This window comes from Ovis canadensis, chromosome 1, assembly GCF_042477335.2.
Source record: "Ovis canadensis isolate MfBH-ARS-UI-01 breed Bighorn chromosome 1, ARS-UI_OviCan_v2, whole genome shotgun sequence".
Classification (NCBI taxonomy): domain Eukaryota; kingdom Metazoa; phylum Chordata; class Mammalia; order Artiodactyla; family Bovidae; genus Ovis; species Ovis canadensis.
The window spans coordinates 205,091,132-205,108,046 of NC_091245.1; the positions used below are offsets into that span (position 1 = coordinate 205,091,132).

Below are 16,915 nucleotides of genomic sequence, written 5' to 3' on the forward strand. Positions count from 1 at the left end.
TGTCGACTAACATTAATATACAATTTTGTTGGGCCCATGCATAAAGGAAGGATTTTATACCCTAGAGAAATGTTAATTAGTTTTCTTTCTTTCTTTCTCAGGATGAGGGGGCCCCTCCAAGTTCCAAGGAGGGCCCATATGTGTTGAGTCATTAGTGGATACAATTGGTCTTATCTCTGTCCATTTTATAACCTACAATAAAAAGGGGGGTTAGGCATATAAGCCCAATAAGTGTGATCAATCAAGTCAGCCTGAGCAAGGGAAGCAAAAGCAAGCAAAGCAAGCATGACGAAAAAAGAAAAAACATATCTTAAGGATTCTGAGGCATTCCCTGTTGAGAAATCAGATTTTCAGCTCGATTAGTAAGGATTTTTATCTGTCCCCCAGTAGGGAGATCATAAGGTTGATGACATCAAGTGTGTTGTTTTTGGAAATTTTTAAAGCTGCTATGGCTTGTACTGGTATTTCTTCCTCCTGGGGTTTTTGTTGTTTCGTCTCTAGTTTGAATGTTGGGGGCCCCTTTAGGCTGAATCTTCCAAAGAGGAAGCTAAATGAGTTTGTTGAATCCATCTGGAGAAATAGAAGCATACCCTTTTCCCTGTAAGATTAGTTTCTTAGATTTCCATTGATTAGTTAACCTGTCTTGATACCAAATGGGCAAAGGAAGGGAGGTGTTCTTCAATGTCTCGAAATGTTTTTCTGCTTTGGTCAAAATATCTCTTTGTGGTAAGTTTAAAAAATTTAAAACAAATAAAGCTTTATTAACAATAGTTATAGAAAGAAAGGAAATCGATAATGATGAAAACATTCCTAGGAAATATTTCAGTCCAAAAAAAAAAAAAAATCATCTAGAGATCTGTTTGGGGACTGGTATTTGGCTGTGGTTTTGAATTAATGGGTTGATTTCCTCCTCATTCAGTACATACATTTTTCCTGATATAAAAAGAAATAGGATCTGACTATGTTTTAAGTGGTTTGTGTTATTTGGGGCAAAGGATTGGGAGCAAACACTCAAACATTTTTTCCTAAGTGAAATTATTGAAAAGCTGATGCAGAACAACTTGATAAATGAAATGCTGCTCACATCCAAATACCTGACTTTGTCCCCGGAAAAAAAACGCAGCCTGGCAGCTGCTGAATCTCTCTGTTCAGTGTGTTAAGGAAGATGATTATACTTTCAAGACAGACCTGAAAAGAAGGTGAAGATTTTGCACTTTTGATACTCTTAGAAACAAATAACTTATTTGGCAAATGGTGCCTTTTTTATGTTGTTTTTGTTTTGTATTGTGAAATAGGCACTGAAGTTAATGTTATTTTGTTTTAAGAATCTTACAGACTGGAAACAGAAATAAAGCTATATTAACAATAGTTATAGGCTTAAAGAATATATTGCATTAGAATCTAGTAAAGTTTGCTCTGGATAAGGAAGATAAAAGTGTTTTTGTGCATTTCCCCTTATTTAATATTTTATTTGTAGTTTTCCTGTGTAATGTGTTTGTTTATGTCTTGTATTTGTGGATTATAAGGAATGTTTGTAATCTGCTTAATAGAGAATGAATGTAAAAATTGTTTGAATTGTTTATAAATATAGGCAGGGCCATTGTCTGTTTTTATAGAATTAGGTGTTCTCATTATTGTAAAGGAAGCTGTCAGGTGGGTTATAACATGTCGTGTAGTTTCGCCTCAAAGAGGTGTGGCCCCTATGGAAGAATTTGCATCGATGGAGACATGTAAGAAGGAAGAGGAAGGAAGTTCAGGGCAACGAGTTACATCCGTTTGCCATAAAATTTTCTTTCATTTGTCATAAACCTTTTTTATATTTTTGTATTCATCATTTTATTTGCCATTTGTTATATCTTTTTATTAAAAGCATATATCTTACTTTTCTTTAGCAACTGTGAAGTGTCTTGTATATTAGCATTTTATAGATTGGTGAAAATATTCATTATATCATATTATCAGTTCAGTTCAGTCGCTCAGTCGTGTCCAACTCTTTGCAACCCCATGAATCGCAGCACGCCAGGCCTCCCTGTCCATCACCAACTCCCGGAGTTCACTCAGACTCACGTCCATCGAGTCCGTGATGCCATCCAGCCATCTCATCCTCGGTTGTCCCCTTCTCCTCCTGCCCCCAATCCCTCCCAGCATCAGGGTCTTTTCCAATGAGTCAGCTCTTCACATGAGGTGGCCAAAGTACTGGAGTTTCAGCTTCAGCATCAGTCCTTCCAAAGAAATCCCAGGGCTGATCTCTTTCAGAATGGACTTGTTGGATCTCCTTGCAGTCCAAGGGACTCTCAAGAGTCTTCTTCAACACCACAGTTCAGAAGCATTAATTCTTCAGTGCTCAGCTTTCTTCACTGTCCAAATCTCACATCCATACGTGACCACTGGAAAAACCATAGCCTTGACTAGACGGACCTTTGTTGGCAAAGTAATGTCTCTGCTTTTGAATATGCTATCTAGGTTAGTCATAACTTTCCTTCCAAGGAGTAAGCATCTTTTAATTTCGTGGCTGCATTCACCATCTGCAGTGATTTTGGAGTCCAGAAAAATAAAGTCTGACACTGTTTCCACTGTTTCCCCATCTATTTCCCATGAAGTGATGGGACCAGATGCCATGATTAGGCATAATAAAAGCATTACATAATGTTGATGATTTAAGACATGTCTTAATTAAATTAGCGAAAATTACATTTAAATTATATATTTAAATTATATTTATATTTAAACATTATATTTAATATTGAATATTTTTCAGTTCATGTGAAGTTGAATTTAAATAGGCCTTATTAACCTCATATTATCCAAAAACAAAGACATATATTGAGACATATATAATTTTAGATAGATAGGCATAGTTTTTTGCTTGAAATTTAAAAAAAATTTTTTTTTTTTAGTTCCACCAACTTGTTTATGGCTGGAGTCCTAGATAGAGTGGGCTGTGTATCCCAAGGACATGATAAGAGTTAACTTTAGGTTTTTTCTTAGGCCTGTTTTTGTTTCCCAGGCAGAATTGGAGCTCCAAAAAAAGTATTTTAACAAGTTAACCTTTCCCTAACTGCATGTGTAAGAAGAACCAGTTTTGCAATTTCAAAAAAGATTTTATTTTAATCAGTTTTCTCTGGAGTCTAAAGAATATCATGGCCATTCAGTGTCAAAAATATCATTTCTCCTTTTTGTAGTTACAGTATATGATTAATAATATATGCATGAGGGAATTGCTGTTACATTGGGTGTAAAGCCTTAGCTACAAAATTTTGACAAATAGTGGGACTGTTAAGCATATCTTGAGGTAACATAGTCCATTGAAATCTTTTATGAGGCCTGATATGATTAGGATAAGGGAGAGAGAAAGTGAATCTCTCCCAGTCTAAAGGGTGTAAAGGTATATATAAAAAGCAATCTTGTAAATCAATAATAATAATGTGCCAACTTTGAGGAACAGTAATAGGTAATGGGATCCCTGGTTGTAATGCACCCATAGGTTTCATAGATGCATTAACTTTTCTAAGGTCTGTTAAGAGACGCCATTTGTTAGACTTCTTTTTTACAACAAAAATAAGAGCGTTCTAAGGAGAGTAAGATTCCTCAGTCAGTCAGTTCAGTCAGCTGAACTCAGTCATGTCTGACTCTTTGCAACCCCATGAATTACAGCATGCCAGGCCTCCCTGTCCATCACCAACTCCCAGAGTTCACTCAAACTCACGTCCATTGAGTCAGTGATGCCATCCAGCCATCTCATCCTCTGTCGTCCCCTTCTCCTCCTGCCCCCAACCCCTTCCAGCATCAGAGTCTTTTCCAATGAGTCAATTCTTTGCATGAGGTGGCCAAAGTATTGGAGTTTCAGCTTCAGCATCAGTCCTTCCAAAGAACACCCAGGACTCTCCCTTAGAATGGACTGGTTGGATCTCCTTGCAGTCCAAGGGATTCTCAAGAGTCTTCTCCAACACCACAGTTCACAAGCATCAATTCTTCGGCACTCAGCTTTCTTCACAGTCCAACTCTCACATCCATACATGACCACAGGAAAAACCATAGCCTTGACTAAACAGATCTTTGTTGGCAGAGTAATGTCTCTGCTTTTGAATATGCTATCTAGGTTGGTCATAACTTTCCTTCCAAGGAGTAAGCCTCTTTTAATTTCATGGCTGCAATCACCATCTGCAGTGGTTTTGGAGCCCAGAAAAATAAAGTCTGACACTGTCTCCACTGTTTCCCCATCTATTTTCCATGAAGTGATGGGACCAGATGCCATGATCTTCGTTTTCTGAATGTTGAGCTTTAAGCCAACTTTTTCACTCTCCTCTTTCACTTTCATCAGGAGGCTTTTTGGTTCCTCTTCACTTTCTGCCGTAAGAGTGGTGTCATCTGCATACTGAGGTTATTGATATTTCTCCCGGCAATCTTGATTCCAGCTTGTACTTCTTCCAGCCCAGCCTTCCTCATGATGTACTCTACATATAAGTTAAATAAGATTCCTTAATATGTTTTAATTCTAATTGTGTGTCTCTAAGTTCTTCAGTAGCCTGTAATTTGTGTTTCATAAGGGGCCATTTCTCTGTCCAAATAGGCTCATCATTCTTCCAAGTTATTTTAATAATTGCTTTGTTTGTTAAATGAGCAGTGGCCCTTAGGAAAAATGTAGAAGGTATATCTGAGTTTACCATAGAACCTGAGATGACATCATAATTTGAATCTCTCCTTTATAACTGAATCAATTATTCCAGGATGAACAGTAATTCCTTTAGAAGTCAAACTAGATTGGCCAAGTAAAAGACCGAAGGTTTGTGAGGGCAGAGGTCCAAAAAGACCGGTAGGTACTCTAGAAGGACCTGCTTGAGGGTAAAGGAAAAAATCATTTAGGGCTGGTATATTGATGGCAGTACTGCCGGATGTTGAGGGTTTGAGGGAAAAGATAGAATTTGCCCCTGGTTTTTGTTGTACGGGACCTGGGAGGTCCTCTGTTTGGAGTTTCCTGGAATAGGTTTTCCTTCAATGTCAAATTTAGATTTATTATCCTTAGCCCTATGCATTCCTCTGTGGCAGCAAGGGCAGATTCTTGGAGGGTTTTTTTTATTAGTCTTCTTAGGGCAGTCCCTTTTAAATAGTTTTTATCTCCACATGCAAAGCATCGTTCATTTCTCTTTCTAAAGATAGCAGCCATTGTCTCAGCTAGCATTTGCATCTTTTGAGTTTCTGATCCTAGATTGGGACAATCCTCCAAATAATCAATAATAGTCCCAGTCTCATGAATTGGAGCAATAGCTCTTTGATATTTTTGATTTGCATTCTCATAAGCAAGTAATTTCTCTGGCTGTTTCTTAGTTTTTTCTCCGATTACAGTACAGGAAATAGCAGTTTCTAATCTAGCTAAAAATCAGCAAAATTTTCACTGGTCCTTGTAATATTTTAGTGTAGCTACCTGTAGGCTCTCCTTGAGGAGTAATTCGATCCCAAGCTTTAAGGGCTACTGTTTTTAATTGTTCATGCAATAACGGAGGGCATTGTGTTTGAGCTTCTATGGTATCAAATTGTCTGGTGCCAGTTAGCATTTCAAAAATAATTTGGTTTTGGGGAGTGCCAGCTCGAGTATTCTTGTTAGCATGATCTCTGGCTATATCATGAAATCACATTGTCCATTGAAGATATTCTCCTGGTTTAAGGAGAGCTTTTATTAAAATTCGCCAATCATAGAGAATAAAGTTTCCAATAGAAGATGCTACAACATTTGGAAGTTCTTTAGTAAAAGGCAAATGTGGGCCATACATAGTTATAGCCTTTTTCATTTGTTGCATGTAAAAAAGATTAATATTGTCATATTGAGGTATTATGTGCCCTTGAGCATCAGGATTTCTTAAAATTAGAAAGACAGAGAAACCATTGGCATCAGAAATTTGTGATTGCAAAGCCATTAATTTAGAGAGCCTCTTTGCAGAGAAGAGAGAGTAAGTGCTGATTTTCTGCAAATATGAGTCTGTGCCAAGGATTTATCATTATTGTCCAGAAGAGCATTGCCAGTTTGGGTGTCAAAAGCCATCTTAGAAGAGTCATTATTAGCATCATTAGGTTCTAACAAAGTAGAGACTTCTGGATTCATGCCTGCTGGCAGAGGATGAGCATTTGGAGTAGCTGGGGCAGGACTAGTAGGAAAATTTTGAAATATTCTGTGTTGTTCTAATTGGGCCTTTTGTAAAGTTTCATCATCTAATTCATATTCAAGCAATAAGTGTTCTGTCTGTTGTCGAATATCATGAGGGGTAAAATTTACCTTGAAATGGCAGAATTACAGCTTTAATGAGAGCCCATAGGAACCAGAAATCAATTGGAATATTTTTTTCCCTGCTTGGTGGCTCATTCAACATTTTCTTTGACCCATTGCCAAATTTCTAAATCAAAACTGCCTTCATCAGGGAACCAGGGATTATGTTCGACTACTGTTTGAAGGCAAGCCTCTATTCATTGGTGTGAAACCAGAAGTCCCTGAACTTTAAACAAATGGTGAAGTAAAGTAGAGAAATGATGGGGCTTTCCAGCCTTTTGACCCATGTCTAGTACTTACCGACCTCAATAGCGCCTGACCTCAATAAGCCTGGAGTCACTCCATCTGAAATGCCACGTATACCAGAGTCCTTGTTCTGGACACCACTTGTTGGGGTCCTTTAATGGACCGGAACCTGGTGGTCTGGAGTCGACGATAAGAAAGTGAAAAAGAGAAAGAGGCTGATATTCCCTTTTTTACGCAGAGAACCAATAAAGCCCTTGACACGGGGCTTGCATTGCTCACGAAGGCACTAGGCGCCCTCTCGAGGAGGTGAAGGCACAGGGCGCCTTCTTGAGAGAGTCTTAGAAGCCCAGGCAGGAGAGTGAGCACAACAGATTTCTACGCTCCAGAGAATTAGCCAGAGAGAGAGAGAGAAAGAAAGACACGGGGACCCAAGCTCTGATGGAGCAAAGGTGCTTTAATGATCTTTCTGTGAGCGTATATAGGCTGTTGTACAAGAAGTTTTTTTCGACAATGATAAAGATCAGAAAACCAAACGTACAGCAACCGTTACCAAGGGAACAAGGGATTAATAATGGTCACAAGGTCAGGAGACAACCCATATCTCAAGAAAGGGGATGGAGTCTAAGCAGTTTTGTCGTAAAGAGAATGTTTACTAAAGGAGATTCAAGCCTGTCTCACATAATGACCTCAGTTCCTGGGAGCAGCGTGCCGTTCCATTTTGATAAGGAACAAAGGACTTATGAGAAACAGCACGTAGGAATCCTCCTGTTAAATATTCCCTGACAGTTGCTCAGTTGTGGTCCGATTCTTTGCAACTCCATAGACTGTAGCCAGCTAGGCTCCTTCTGTCCATGGGATTTCCCAGGCAAGAATACCGGAGTGGGTTGCCATTACTTTCTCCAAGGGATCTTCCTGATCCAGGGATCCAACCTGCATCTCCTGTGTCTCCTGCACTGCAGGCAGAATTTTTACTTGTTGAATCATAGGGGAAGTCGCTTTATAATGAGTATTATTTTCGTAACTAAGAAAACCAGTAAATGTTACTTTCATTGATTGCAAAAGAGTCTATCAGAAAAACATAATTCTAAGCTGGTCGATCAACATATAACTCACAAATCTGTGCATTTTACGAGGTTTTATATTGTAATAACTGACACCCTTAAAAAAGATACAGGTCTAAATGGCTGTGAAAAGAGTTGGTGAGCAATATCATGCCGAAAATGAGGAGGGGCTAACTCAATCTCAGAATCTTTGCTTCCTTTCTCTGAACTTTCAAATTTTTCTGAAGGTAGAGTTATTACTATCATATGGAAAAACAGATTTTAGATTACAGGACTTCTGGTAAATATTTAATGACTTTCATATCACTCTACATTTTTCAGGCTACTTGTTGCTTTACTGCGTCTGCAGCCGAAGAATAAAGTGTTTCAGGAATCCAAAGAGATCTGAGATTCCTTAAGTGCTATCTGATAGTCTATTGTTAAATAGCAAAGCCTTCCTCAACTTTCTTTTTTCCTTTTCTCTGTGTTCTTAGGTGCTGATATTGGAGAATTCAAAGTTCATAAGAGCTTTGACATACAACTGGGAGACATAGTAGATGAAATACAGAGAAACAAGAAGCCTGTGGTGGCAGCTATCCAAAAGGTGGCTTTAGGAGGGGGACTGGAGCTGGCCCTGGGCTGTCACTATAGAATTGCCCATGCAGAGGTAAGAGAGGGGATCCATATAGGAATTTATGTAGGGAGCTTTTCTTTAAAGCAAGCATTAAATGTTGTCATAAGCATCAGAGGTGATCACTGTAGATGGTTAGCTTACTGGTTGATAACTCTCAGATATTTCTAGCACTGGTGTTCAGCTGTTATATACCAGTATAGTGGTACTGGTTGTTGAAATGTTGAATTATGTCGAATCTAGTTGATAAATAGCTGCTATCCTGAGCCTGTAACTGACCCTTCACTAACCCTTGGCCCTCCCTGTGAACCACTAGATAAAGGGGAACTCCTGTACAGTGCTATTGCCCACATCAAATTTCACTAAGCCATGCTTGTACAGTATGACGTAAATATTTGGGCGTAACTTCTGAGTATGCATGTCTATTTAAATTTTCATTTCCTATCTCAAACATTTCAGTTTTGTGGTCTCATAATTATTAGTACTTCAGGATATCACCAGATGGTCAACACCGAAATCAGACTGATTATATTCTTTGCCGAAGATGGAGAAGCTCTATATAGTCAACAAAAACAAGACCAGGAGCTTACTGTGGCTCAGATCCTGAACTCCTTATTACCAAATTCAGACTTAAATTGAAGAAAGTAGGGAAAACCGCTAGACCATTCAGGGATGACCTAAATCAAATCCCTTATGATTATACAGTGGAAGTGAGAAATAGATTTAAGGGCCTAGATCTGATAGATAGAGTGCCTGATGAATTATGGAATGAGGTTCATGACATTGTACAGGAGACAGGGATCAAGACCATCCCCATGGAAAAGAAATGCAAAAAAGCAAAATGGCTGTCTGGAGAGGCCTTACAAATAGCTGTGAAAAGAAGAGAGGTGAAAAGCAAAGGAGAAAAGGAAAGATATAAGCATCTGAATGCAGAGTTCCAAAGAATAGCAACAAGAGATAAGAAAGCCTTCTTCAGTGATCAATGCAAATAAATAGAGGAAAAGAACAGAATGGGAAAGACTAGAGATCTCTTCAAGAAAATTAGAGATACCAAGGGAACATATCATGCAAAGATGGGCTCGATAAAGGACAGAAATAGTATGGACCTAACAGAAGCAGAAGATATTAAGAAGAGGTGGCAAGAATACATGGAAGAACTGTACAAAAAAGATCTTCACGACCCAGACAATCACGATGGTGTGATCACTAATCTAGAGCCAGACATCCTGGAAAGTGAAGTCAAGTGGGCCTTGGAAAGCATCACTATGAACAAAGCTAGTGGAGGTGATGGAATTCCAGTTGAGCTATTTCAAATCCTGAAAGATGATGCTGTGAAAGTGCTGCACTCAATATGTCAGAAAATTTGGAAAACTCAGCAGTGGCCACAGGACTGGAAAAGGTCAGTTTATATTCCAGTTCCAAAGAAGGGCAATGCCAAAGAATGTTCAAACTACTGCACAATTGCACTCATCTCACATGCTAGTAAAGTAATGCTCAAAATTCTCCAAGCCAGTCTTCAGCAATACGTGAACTGTGAACTCCCTGATGTTCAAGCTGGTTTTTGAAAAGGCAGAGGAACCAGAGATCAAATTGCCAACATCTGCTGGATCATGGAAAAAGCAAGAGAGTTCCAGAAAAACATCTATTTCTGCTTTATTGACTATGCCAAAGCCTTTGACTGTGTGGATCACAATCAACTGTGGAAAATTCTAACAGAGATGGGAATACCAGACCACCTAACCTGCCTCTTGAGAAATTTGTATGCAGGTGAGGAAGCAACAGTTAGAACTGGACATGGAACAACAGACTGGTTCCAAATAGGAAAAGGAGTATGTCAAGGCTGTATATTGTCACCCTGCTTATTTAACATCTATGCAGAGTACATCATGAGAAATGTTGGGGTGGAAGAAACACAAGCTGGAATCAAGATTGCCCGGAGAAATACCAATAACCTCAGATATGCAGATGATACCACCCTTATGGCAGAAAGTGAAGAGGAACTAAAGAGCCTCTTGATGAAAGTGAAAGAGGAGAGTGAAAAAGTTGGCCTAAAGCTCAACATTCAGAAAATGAAGATTATGGCATCCGGTCCCATCACTTCATGGGAAATAGATGGGGAAACAGTGGAAACAGTGTCAGACTTTATTTTGGGGGGCTCCAAAATCACTGCAGATGGTGAATGCAGCCATGAAATTAAAAGACTCATATTCCTTGGAAGGAAAGTTATGACCATCCTAGATAGCATATTCAAAAGCAGAGACATTACTTTGACAACAAGGGTCCGTCTAGTCAAGGCTATGGTTTTTCCAGTAGTCATGTATGGATGTGAGAGTTGGACTGTGAAGAAGGCTGAGAGCCGAAGAATTGATGCTTGTGAACTGTGGTGTTGGAGAAGACTCTTGAGAGTCCCTTGGACTGCAAGGAGATCCAACCAATCCATTCTGAAGGAGATCAGCCCTGGGATTTCTTTGGAAGGAATGATGCTAAAGCTGAAACTCCAATACTTTGGCCACCTCATGCGAAGAGTTGACTCATTGGAAAAGACTTTGATGCTGGGAGGGATTGGAGGCAGGAGGAGAAGGGGACGACCCAGGATGAGATGGCTGGATGGCATCACTGACTCAGTGGACGTGAGTTTGAGTGAACTCTGGGAGTTGTTGATGGACAGGGAGGCCTGGTGTGCTGCGATTCATGGGATCGCAAAGAGTTGGACACGACTGAGCGACTGAACTGAACTGAACTGAACTGAAGAAGACAAGTTCCTATTGAAAATAGCACACAACTAATAAATCCATTTATTTCTGAAAATAGATTTAATTTAGGTTATTAGACATATAGATTGAAGTTTGTGATGCCTGCCTTACAATAGTAATATTTTTATAAGTGATATATTTTCTGATAATAAAGGTAATATTCATCATTGTAATAGACTATAAAATACAATAAAGTCATCTTTATATTAAAGTCACCATAAACTCACAGTTCAGAAATAACTGCTACTAACATTTTATCTTTTTTCATTCTGATCCTTTTCCTGTGTAACATTTTTTCTTATATTTATTTTTCTTTGCAACCTTTCTTTAAAAAAAATGGAATTTTATTGTATTCTATTTTCTACTAATACCATATTTAAATTATTATTATATATTTTTTATCCATTCTACCAATGTCTACCATTTATTTACATTTAACATAATTATGGATGAGGAAGGACTTTGGCCACTTTCCTGTTTGTTTTCTACATCTTGTATTTCTTTTAATTCTTCAATTTCTCCATTAATACTTTCTTTGTATTAAATGGATAAGTTCTGGTAATGGATAAATGGATAAATTCTCTTATCGTTTCTTTTACTGTATATTTTTTAGTTATTTTCTTAGTGGTGATTGCCCTAGGGATTATAATTAACATCTTAATTTGCAATAAACTAGTTCAGATTCATCGGAGAAGGCAATGGCACCCCACTCCAGTACTCTTGCCTGGAAAGTCCCATGGACCTCCGGAGGAGCCTGGTAGGCTGCAGTCCATGGGGTCGCTGAGAGTTGGACACCACTGAGTGACTTCACTATCACGCATTGGAGAAGGAAATGGCAACCCACTCCAGTGTTCTTGCCTGGAGAATCCCAGGGATGGGGGAGCCTGGTGGGCTGCTGTCTATGGGGTTGCACAGAGTCAGACACGACTGAAGCGACTTAGCAGCAGCAGCAGCAGTTCAGATTCATACTAACTTAGGTTCAATAGTATGCAAAAAACTTGCTCCCTTACAATTCTGTTGCACACTTGCTTTATATTGTTATTGTCACAAATTATATCATTATACATTGCATGCCCATATGCATAAATATATTATTATTGCTTAATGTAATGGTCTTTTGGATCAGATAAGAAAAAAGAGGAATTACAAGCAAAAAATTAATTACATTAATACTGTCTTTTATATTTACCCATATAATTACCCTTTAACAGTATTCTTTATTCTTTCATGTGGATTTAAGTTACCATCTAGTGTCTTTTCATTTTATGCTGAAGGATTTCTTGTATGGTAGATCTGCTAGCAACAAATTCAGTTTTTATTTATCTGAAAAATGTCTTAATTTGCTTTCATTTTTAAAGACTAATTTTGTTGGAAGTAGAATTATTAGTTGACAGTATTTTTCTTTCAGTACTTCAGACATGTCACCCCACTACCTTCTGGCCTCCATAGTTTCTGATGAGAAATTTACTGTTAATCTTATTGGAAATATTTCTTAAAAATATTTTAAATGGTTATATGATTCCTGTCTTGTATTAATAGATTCATCATAATTTATTTAACCTTTTCCCTTTGTTTTAATTTTTTTTAATGAAACTTATAAATAAAGATGAGCTTCCCTGGTGGCTCAGAGGTAAAAGAATCTGCCTGCAATGCAGGAGCTTTAAGACTCAGGTTTGATCCCTGGGTCAGGAAGATCCCTTGGAGAAGGGGATGGCAACCCACTCCAGTATTCGTGCCTAGAGAATCTCATGGACAGAGGAGCCTGGCAGGCTATAGTCCATGGGGTCAAAAAGAGATATGACTGAAGTAACTTAGCATGCACACATGCATAAATAAAGACACATATCTTGTGTTCCTTTTTCTGTGTTCCTTATATCATGACCTTCTGAACACTGAATGCAGATCTAAGTTACAAGCAATAATAAGTCAGGGAAGGGGGATGACCAGTGGTGGGGAAAATGGTGATTAACAGCTAGGAAAGCCTCATGTGAGAGAGACTCAAACATTCCAGGTATATTGGAGCTGTTGGCATCACAACTTGGATAAATGGTGGTCTGTATTTAAGTACCCTCCTCCTCCCATCCTTATACCTGGGAAATGACTAACAGAGCTTTGGCCTCTTTTAAGACTAGGAAAGTCGTGTGATTAAGCTCTCAAGCTCACCCTCTCATCTGAATTGAGATTGCTGCCTGACTTTCTTTCTTCCTACCTTTCTTCTTTCCTTCCTTCCTACCTTCTTTTCTATAATAGCTTCACTTAGATATAATTCATATACCATATAATTCACTCAATTAAAATGTACAGTACAATAGTATATTAGTATATTCACAGAGTTATGCAGTGTTTACTACAACTGACTTTAGAATATTTCATTGCCCCCCAAAGAAACTTCACACCGTTTAGGAGTAACCCACCATTTCCCTCTCCCCCAGTCCTAGCAACCACTAATCTATTTTCTGTCTATATGGATTTGCCTATTCTAAACATTTCATGAAAATGGAACCATATAGTATATTGTGTCTGTTTCTTTCCATTCAGCATTATTTTTTTCATTGTAGCATGTCATTAGTATTTCATTCCTTCCAATGACTGAATATTTCTTTTTATGGATATACCATATTTTCTTTAGCCATTCATTACTTGATGGGCATTTGGATAGTTTCTCCTTTCTTGGATTTATAAACAATAATGCTATGAAAATTTTCGCACAAGTGTTTTTTGTGGGCATGTTTTCATTTCTTTCGGTTATGTATATAGGAGTGGAATATCTGGGTTGTTGTTGTTCAGTTGCTAAGTCGTATCTGACTCTTTGTGACCCTGTGGATTGCAGCACACCAGGCTTCTCTGTCCTTCACTATCTCCCAGAGTTTGCTCAAACTCATGTCCATTGAATCAGTGATGTCATCCAGCCTTCTCATCCTCTGTCACCCACTTCTTCTCCTGCCCTCAATCTTTCCCAGTATCGGGGTCTTTTGCAATAAATTGGCTCTTCATATCAGTTGGCCAAAGTATTGAAGCCTCAACTTCAGCATCAGTCCTTTTAATGAATATTTAGGGTTGATTTCCTTTAGGATTGACTGGTTTGATCTCCTTGCTGTCCAAGAGACTCTCAAGAGTCTTCTCCAGCACCACAGTTTGAAAGCATTAGTTCTTCAGAGCTCATCTTTCTTTATGGTCCAACTCTCACATCTGTACATGACTACTGAAAAAACCACATCTCTGACTAGTTGAATCTTTGTAGGCAAAGTGATGTCTCTGCTTTTTAATACACAGTCTAGGTTTGTCATAGCTTTTCTTCCAAGGAGCAAGTGTTTTTTAATTTCATGGCTGAAGTCACCATCTGCAGTTATTTTGGAGCCCAAGAGAATAATATCTACCACTGTTTCCACTTTTCCCCTATCTATTAGCCTTGAAGTGATGGGATTATATACCATGATCTTATATAGCTATATGGAAACTCTATGGTTAATCTTTGAGAAACTGCCAAATTGTTTTCCAAAGTGACTGTGGCATTTTACATTTCCGCAAGCAATGTATGAGAGTTTTATGTTCTCCACATCCTCTCTAAAACTTGTTACTGTCTGTCTTTTTTTTAATGCCAGCCATCCTAGTGGTTATGAAGTGGTATCTTGTAGTTTTGATTTGTATTTCCCTGATGGCTAATGATATTGCACATCTTTTCATGTGCTTGTTAGCCATTTGTATCTTATTGGAGAAATGTCTGTTCAGATGCTTTGCTCATGTTAATTGGATCATTTATGTTTTTATTATTGAGTTTTAAAAGTTCTTTATATATTCCAGACATATGATTAGAAAATATTCTCTCCCAATTTTTGGATTGTCTTTGTAATTTCTTGGCTGCTTGGCTCTTTCAGGGCTCCATAGAGCTGTTTCTGGAGATTATTATTTGGGTTGGCTGAGACAGGTCATAATAGAGTCAGAGAAAAAAATGTATGAGGAGCTAGGGATGTGTTTCAACATGAAGACTTAGTGATGGCACAGTTCTGTTTATGCTGTTAATTAAAAGAGCGGGTATACATTGATTTCCTCTGTAGAAACCTTCACTGAATTCTGTGCAACAATGTTTTTGAGGGTGTGAGAAACCCAAGGGAATGCTTGGCTTGACTCTGAATGTAGCATCTCATTCTAACGACCTTTATGCCTTCAATCTTTGATAGGCTCAGGTTGGCTTCCCAGAAGTCACACTAGGAATCCTTCCTGGTGCAAGAGGAACCCAGCTTCTCCCCAGACTTGTTGGAGTGCCTGCTGCACTTGACTTGATTATCTCAGGTGAGTACTAACTCTGCCAATGGCAGCCTGGATCAATGTGAGGAAATAGACAAGGATTTAGAAACATTCTGGCTTGATAGTCTTCTACCCATGTAATGTTAAGAGGATACTTTAACTTCTTTGATGTCAGTTTTCTTATCTGTAAAATGGAAATAATATCTTTCCTGAGAGCTTCTCAAAAGTTACCATGAGGAGCGAATATGTGTACCTTTTAGATGAGAGTATATACAAAGCCCTAATCACATTTAAGAGTCTACTCATAGACACTGCTTTTGCATAGGGTGCATTATATTCAGATCTTACTCAGAAATCATAATATACAACAAGAATTAAAACTAGAATTTCCAAGGAAAGATTTCAAGTTTTAGTTTGGAAATGACTGAATTTTTCATTTCCCAGGTGTGAAGATATTAGCCTCAAATAGAAGTTGTAATCTTTCAGTAGAGAATGTGAACAATGCAACACTAGAAAACATTTCTCCCACATTGCAAGTGGATTTTTTACCAGCTGAACCACAGGGAAGTCCAGGAATCTTGGGGTGGGTAACCTATCCCTTCTCCAATGGATCTTCCCAACCCAGGAATTGAACCAGGGTCTCCTGCATTGCAGGCAGATTCTTTACCAGCTGAGCCACCAAAGAAGCCCTAAGAGACCCTGCATTTACCACATATTAAAAGACATAAAAGATATTTCCAGTTGAAGTAAGGTTGGAAGATAGTGCATGCATCAGTGTTTATTCCAAACAGAAATAATGTGAGACCTGGGGTCAATCACTTTACCTCTCTGTGCCTTAGTTTCCTCATAAATGTATGTAACAGCAGTGCCTACCATGTGGTGATATGATGAAGATCAGATGCATTAATGAATACAGTGTGCTTAGAACAGTCCTAGACATGGTAATACATGTTAGCTATACATTATTATTCCTACATCTGACTTGCTAGTAAAAGAGGAGGATTGAGTAAAAATAAGATGAACATCTTGATAACAGACTGTATCCCAAGGAACAGGCAATAAAAAGAGCACACGCTTTAGAATTAAAGACCTGAGCTTGAATCCCAGCTGTGCTACATATGAACATGTATGCTTTGTACAAATTCAGTTTTATTTACTCATGCAATAGCTGTTTAATTTTTTTCTCATGTGCTGGGCTCTGTTGCAGGCAGTGGACCTATAGCAGCAAATCAGACTTACCAAAACTCCTGCCCTTATAGAGATTACATATAGAAAATAGCAACAATAAGAATAATTATCATTATTATATTTCATCTGTTCAAAAATGCACAGTGGTATCTGCATCTTTGAGCTCAAGATGCTGCTTACATTCCCTGGAGTCATGGTTTGATTGGCAGTGTTTTTTCTCCCCTTGTTTCTGTGGGTCAGTTATTTTGGAACAGCTTAGCTGAGTTCTTGCTCAAGGGTTCTCTTGAGATTGTAGCCGAGACACTGACTGGGGCCACAGTCATCTGAAAAGTTGAATGGGGCTGGAAGATCTATTCCTGGGATGGCTGAGTCACATGGATGGCTGGTTCCTGTTGACTGTGGCAGAAGGCTTCATTTTCTTTCCATGGAGGCCTCTCCCTAGAGTTTCCTGTATCCCCTCACAACATGGAAGCTGGCTTCCTCTAGAGTAACTGGTCCAAGAGGGAGCAAGGCAAAGACTGCAGTGTCTTCTATGACCTAGCTTTGGAGTTCC

The 16,915-nt window shown here is 38.6% G+C and overlaps 1 protein-coding gene across 1 annotated transcript in view; it reads left to right on the forward strand.

Annotated features, from left to right (window-relative positions):
• EHHADH (enoyl-CoA hydratase and 3-hydroxyacyl CoA dehydrogenase) overlaps positions 1–16,915 on the forward strand; it is a 68,163-nt gene that overhangs the window by 16,503 nt on the left and 34,745 nt on the right. The window contains exons 3-4 of the mRNA XM_069558648.1: positions 8,040–8,212; positions 15,108–15,219. Coding sequence (XP_069414749.1) covers positions 8,040–8,212; positions 15,108–15,219 — 285 coding nt within the window. The remainder of the gene's footprint in view (positions 1–8,039; positions 8,213–15,107; positions 15,220–16,915) is intronic.